Below are 5836 nucleotides of genomic sequence, written 5' to 3'. Positions count from 1 at the left end.
GGGCGGCCAGGATGAATTGCTGGGGCAGGAGTGTGCTGGCGTTTTTTGGGAGGGGGGGCGGGGTCCTGCTGGGGGTCGGCGCCAAGTCAAGCGCAGTGCTCCTGCAGCTGCCCGATCTGTAGGGGGTGAGCGAGGCTTTGCACGCAGACTCAACGCGTCGCAGTCACGTTTGGTTGATACACGAGTGTTAAAGTTTTTGAGGCTTTGTGAACCTGCAAGCAGATCCGTGCGGCGGACGGCCCGAAGGGTATCGCCGGCTCCCGCACGGCCTGGTTGGGTCGAATCGGGGCGCCGGCAGGCAAGCAACACCGGCTGAGCCTGGCACGCCGCCCCGATGACCCCGCGCGCCAACCTCGGACGCTCGCGCGACCCGCAGGCGTCCATGTACCGTGCGATGGACGTTTCCGAGAGGGCGCGCCAGATCAAGCAGATCGCGTTCCAGCTGGACGTCCTTGAATCGATCTGCGCGGGGCCTTACCTCGCGGGAGATCAGATCACGACGGCAGACAGCGCTGTGTTCCCCACTGTGGTGTTCATGGTGCAGGTGGGCGTGTGATCTGGTGTGATATGTTGATCTGAGGTGCAGAGCCTGTGTGAATTGGGGGCTGGCGTCGTGGCCTGAGGGGCGGCGTGTGCAACCTGACTTGCAGCTTGTGTGGGGGCCTGACTTAGGTGCAGCATACGAGGTTTGGTTTTTGCCATTGCACAATGCTGGGACGGGGCGTTGCTGACCAGACGAGCTGGCGTCCGGTTGGGGTCGTGCGTGCTCGCCACTGGAATAAGATCTGCGGCCGGATGGGTCGCCTGATTAGGGCAGGCCGGGGTGGGCATGGCACGGGTTCTTACTTGGACCCCATTTCCCCTCATAAGCCTCTGTTTCTCGGGTTGATACTGCCTGCTGCGCCCGCGCACACCTGCAGATGCTACCCGACGTGTTTGGCTGGGCGGACGTCTTTGCGGGCCGCCCTAAGCTCGCGGCCTGGTGGCGCGCGCTGCAGGACGACCCGGCCGCGGCGCGGGTGAGCTGCGGCGGCGCACGCCTCCAGGAACGCACACTTGTCTAGGCGGGGCGCGCCGGCCAGCCCTGAGGCATCGCCCCTGCCCCTGTGTCCCCCTCTGCAATGGCCGCTCGGCCTTCCACGGGAGCAGTTCAGGGGGCCCAGTTCTATGTTGTTGTCCTCAGACCCAGTTCAGAGCAACATGCATGTACGACCGCTGACGCACCCGTTACGCCTGGCACGGCGCGAGAGGCAGCGTGCTGTGACAAGACACCCCCATATGTTTGCTCGGCCACCCCGCCGCCTGCTCTTGATTGCCAATCCCCCTCCTGACGGCCAATCCTGAAATCCTCAACGATGCGCGTCAGGTCATTGGCGAGGTGCAGGGCGGCCTGAAGGGATGGGTGGACAGGGACAGGTGGGCCTGGCGGAGGGTTTGTGTGTGTGTGTGTGTGTGTGTGTGTGTGTGTGTTTATGCGTGTGTGTGTGTGTGTGTTTGTGGGTGTGAGCGCTCGCGCTTGCACACGTGCACGCCCACGCATGTGTGTGTGTGTGTGTGTGGTGCAAGCAAGTGTGTGCGCGTGCGCACGCGTGCACGCGCGCGTGTTTGTGATTTGTGCACCAAGTTGGGCGGGACAGGCAAGTGGCTGTCCAAACGGCTTCGGGGATTGCGCAGCAAGCTGGTGCCATCAAGGCGCCCGCAGGTACAAGATTCAAGATCAATCTTGTGGCAGCCGGTCTTGGAGTCCTTGATACATGTGTATGACTGCTCAGCATCCACTAGACATACCATCCTGATCCCTGTGACGCAGGTGGACCGAGCTGGGGATCCGCGAGCAGGTCAAGGACACCAGCTACCAGTGGGCTTACTGAGTGTGGTCACCTGTCAGACACATGATTGCGTGATGCATCGAACTGACAATCCCAATCCTGTCAACGCCTCTGCATGCGCGATGGCGCGTGCTGCAGTCAAGGCGCTGCTGCTGTTGTGTGATTGCGCGGTTGCAGCTGCCCTCGTTTTGCATGCTTGGTCCAAGAGCAGGTTGCAGCATTTTTTTGCAGCCGCATCCTGTCGCGTTCCTGCTTGACAGCTTGCACCTCAATCATCAACGCGCCCTGTCGGCTGAGGCTTGCCCTCAGCTGCGTCCAGGGCTGCGATTTTCTTTGCACACCTCTTCTTTGCGCCCCTTCAAATGCAGCCGCCGCCAACGGCGGTCGGCGTGCATTTTTGCTCGTCACGCAATGTAACGGGGCAGCCATTTGGTGAAAGCAAGCCTCGGCAGCTTTGTGTCAATGCCTGAGATCAGAGGGTCGAAAGGTACATCAAAGATTTACCAGAAGCGGTCGCCTGCATGCACTTTGCAGCAGCCAACCGACTCGCAAGCAGCGACCACGCAGTCCGACGGCACGCCCAACCTGCGCGCGTCCCGCCACGCCCGGGACACGCTTTCGCTGACGCCCGCGCCGTTACCCGCGCCGCAGCGCGACCAACGCCGCCAGCCGCGCCCGCGCCTTTGACGCGACCTCGATCCCATCCTCTAGCCTCAGTCCGGCGTCGGTTGCCTCCATGGCCCGCAGGCGCGCTTCTCGCAGCCTCGACGCCGCACCCCCACAACCATCGCTCCCTCCGTCGCCGCCGTCCCTGCCGCCGCCGCCGCCGCTGTTGACCGGGTCAAGGTGATCTAAGAGCTCCGCCAGCGCTGCCGCCGCAAACGGCGCCCACGACAGCCGCACGGCGCGCTCCCAGGCGGCCGCGCCGCTCGCCCCCTCGGCCCCCGCCTCCCCTTCCCCGCCGCCGCCGCTGCTGCCGCTGCTGCCACCTGCATCGGCCCAGTCGAGCAAGTTCTCCAGTTCCGCCTCCGCCTCGCGCGCGGCTGCCTCCAAACGCTCGTCCCCGCCGTCCGCCGCCGCTGCCGCGAGCGCCCCCGCGAGCTCCCTGCACCCGCCCAGCTGCCGCGCCGCCTCGGCCGCGCCGTCCACCACTTGCTCGACCGCCGTCCGGACGTCGCGCGGCGGCGGGCCCGCGCCGCCGCCGCCGCTGCCGCTGCTGCTGCTGTCAGATGCTGCCGACAGCGCCTCAGCCACGGCCGAGGCGCGCACCATGTACACCCAGCGATCAGGCAGCTCTGCCGCTTGCGCCAGCCCGCGATTCGAGTCCAGCGCCTGCACCGCCGCACGTCTCTCCGCCACGACCCGCGCGGAGCCGCCCAGCAGCCCAGCGACGCGCGCGGCGCAGCAGTAGGAGCCGCCGCCGCCGCCGCCGCGCCTGCCGCGGGGCGCGGCGAGGCGCGGCGCGGCGGCGTCCTCGCCGCCCGCTGGCGGCGCGTCCTCGGCGACTGCGAGGATGACGTGGCCGCCGCTCGCGAGCGCCGCGTCGATCTGCTGCTGACTCAGCGCGTGCAGCGACACCGCCCCAGGGCACGGCGGCCAGAAGCCGAGGCCGGGCCCCTGCTGCTGCCGCCGCTCCGGCGGTGCGGACGTGTCGGATCGGTCTGGGGGCGGCGGCAGGGGGCCCACAAAGATGAGGGGGGCTTCCAGGGTGGGGGTCAGGGGGCGCTCGCGGAAGCTTCCGTCGAGGGACCTGAGGGGGGCCTCCCTGGGGCATTGCATTTTTACAGGGTTAGGGGCGGGGGGGCGTGGCAAACAGCAGGTGCTGGGTGGGGTGTGGGCAGGGGCATGTGCGGCCGTTGCATTATGACAGCATAGGATTGTTGCAGCGCATCGTGATTGCCCGCTTTTGGAGCCATCCAGGCTCATGAGGTTGATCAGCCAACAAAAATCTGCGAAAGCACCTCAATGGCGATACGGCAGGCAGCTGCCGCCGCTGCAGTGGCATGGCAAGTGGTGCTTATGCCTACAGTCCTGCCCACCTCGAGATGAACTCGCGTATGCTCTCCGCCCGCCTCGGCGGACCGCTGGCGCTGCTCGTGCTGCCGCCGCCTGCGCCCACAGCGCCCACAGCGACGAGGCCGCGACGACGGAGGCGCCCATGCAGACAGCGGCTAAGTAGCTTCCGATTCTGTATATGCATGCTGCGTCAGAGAACCACCAGCGCCAACCAGGTTGATCTCAGTGTCACCCGAAGCTCACTCCGGACTCGTTCGAGGTAATAAGGCGATTTTGTCCCGATCAACAGAGTGCTGAGAATTCAGTATCATCGCCATGTTGATCTCGGTACCTATTGAAACGGCGGGGCTGAGCTGCTGCACCTGCAGCTGCCGCTGGGTTCCTTGTTGCCATCTGGATGGTGCCATGGCATCACTTGATGCTACTGATTGGCTGCCAGTCTTATCCACCCCATGCATAGCTGCATAAGCAAGCGTTGCGCGTTACGTCACTGCAGTGACAGATTGTTAATCGTGATTTGTTCAAAGTCCCGTGAAGAAATGCAATGGGAAGGAAACGGACTTGTTTGAAGGCCATTGATCACAATCCAAAAGAAGATAGTATCCGCTGCATTCAATTGTTGCCCCCCCCCCCCGAATGCGCCCAGTCCGACCCCACGCCTGCCTGAGGGCCCCCTCCCCTCCAACCGAGCCTACTGTACTGCCGATGCTACTGCTGCCCCGCGTCATTCGTCCACCCGCGGGCTGCCCACGCCAGCGGCGGCCCCTCCTGACCATCGGTCGCAGCCGCAGCCGCCCTGGCCGCAGCCAGCCGCTGGGCGGACGGCTTGGGAGGGGGCAGGCCGATCGGGACCGCCGCCTCAGGGGCGGCAGCGCACGCGCCGCCGCCGCCGCCGCCGCCGCCGCCACCGCCGCTGCCGCCGCCATGACTGCTGATCGGGGACGCCCGCTGCTTCGGATTCTGGCTGCCATCTGCCAGCCGTATCGGCAGCGGCAGCGACGGCGGCGACGGCAGCCGCGCAGGCGCATCGCCTTCTTCACTAGCCGGCGCGGCAGCCTGCTGCCCCGCTGCGGACACCGGCGGCTGCGGCTGCTGCTGCCCGTTCGGCAGCGGCCGTCGCAATTGGGCATGTGGCTGCTGTGCCAGCTGCGCCACGGGAGAGGGCTCGCGAACCGCCACAACCTCCTGCGGCGGCGCACCCGCCTCCTCGCCCTTCCCCTGCACCCCTCCCTCACCGCCGCCCTCGCCCCCGCCGCCGCAGCCGCCGGCGTCGCTGTCGTCGCTCGAGCTCAGCAGCTTCATCCGCCGCCGCGGCCCCGCCGCCCTCGTCGACGCCTCTGCAAACGTCACCCGCCGCGACGCCGGCCCAGCGGCAGCCTCTGGGTTCGGCAGGGCGCCGCGAGCCATACTAGTCTCTGTCGCGCGCCGCTTGCCTCGCGGCGGCGCCGCGCCGCTGCCGCGGCCGCGAACGCCGCGGCTCCTTGCGCCCTCCTCGCCGGAGGCGTCGTCACCGGAGTGCGACTCGTCAGAGGATGACGGCGATGACGTCACCTCGGTGCCGATGTGGCCGCCTGCGTGGCCGGCCTCCTCGTCAGAGTCCATCGCGTCTGAGTCTGAGTCCAGCAGGGCGGCCATGTTTCTGCAGTGGTGTGGTGATGATCAATCCATGATTATGCATCACATGGTCGAAGTCACTGCAATTGCCGCTTTCCTTAGTTATGGCCGCCCAATGGAACGGTCCTAGAGGGAGGGTATGGGCGTTTTGCAACTTGCATGCGGATGCAGGTGCGTGGGTGACACGTGTCGTGTGCTGCGCCACAAAGAATGCCCTGTCCAGGAAATGCTGTAGCTGTTTTCTGACCGTGACACGTGCATTTACAGAGGAAAACATCCAGCCAGAGGTCTTTAATCAGCATTGAACTGCACCCCTCCAACACCCTCTCCAACGCCCTACCCCCCCTCCCCAAACCCCACCCCCAGCACACCTGTTG

General features: G+C 66.0%; 3 protein-coding genes across 3 annotated transcripts in view; 1 reads left to right on the top strand and 2 right to left on the bottom strand.

Moving 5' to 3' along the window:
- Positions 1-382: 382 nt before the first annotated feature.
- MNEG_2241 (glutathione S-transferase) lies at positions 383-1871 on the top strand (the record flags this gene model as incomplete). Its single annotated transcript, XM_014049288.1, has 4 exons — positions 383-544; positions 921-1019; positions 1367-1416; positions 1811-1871. 4 exons carry the CDS (start codon positions 383-385, stop codon positions 1869-1871), a joined length of 372 nt encoding a protein of 123 aa, XP_013904742.1.
- Positions 1872-2465: 594 nt separating this feature from the next.
- MNEG_2240 (hypothetical protein) lies at positions 2466-3608 on the bottom strand (the record flags this gene model as incomplete). The annotated part of the gene is made up of 1 exon (XM_014049287.1): positions 2466-3608. The coding sequence occupies one exon, from the start codon at positions 3606-3608 to the stop codon at positions 2466-2468; it is 1143 nt and encodes a 380-aa protein (XP_013904741.1).
- Positions 3609-4553: 945 nt separating this feature from the next.
- Positions 4554-5836, bottom strand: part of MNEG_2239 (Transmembrane protein) — a gene marked incomplete at both ends in the record, with an annotated part of 5168 nt that continues 3885 nt past the window's right edge. The window contains one exon of the mRNA XM_014049286.1: positions 4554-5484. Coding sequence (XP_013904740.1) covers positions 4554-5484 — 931 coding nt within the window. The remainder of the gene's footprint in view (positions 5485-5836) is intronic.

Source organism: Monoraphidium neglectum (genome assembly GCF_000611645.1).
Source record: "Monoraphidium neglectum strain SAG 48.87 unplaced genomic scaffold scaffold00246, whole genome shotgun sequence".
Classification (NCBI taxonomy): Eukaryota; Viridiplantae; Chlorophyta; class Chlorophyceae; order Sphaeropleales; family Selenastraceae; genus Monoraphidium; species Monoraphidium neglectum.
This window is presented reverse-complemented; position numbering and strand designations above follow the sequence as displayed.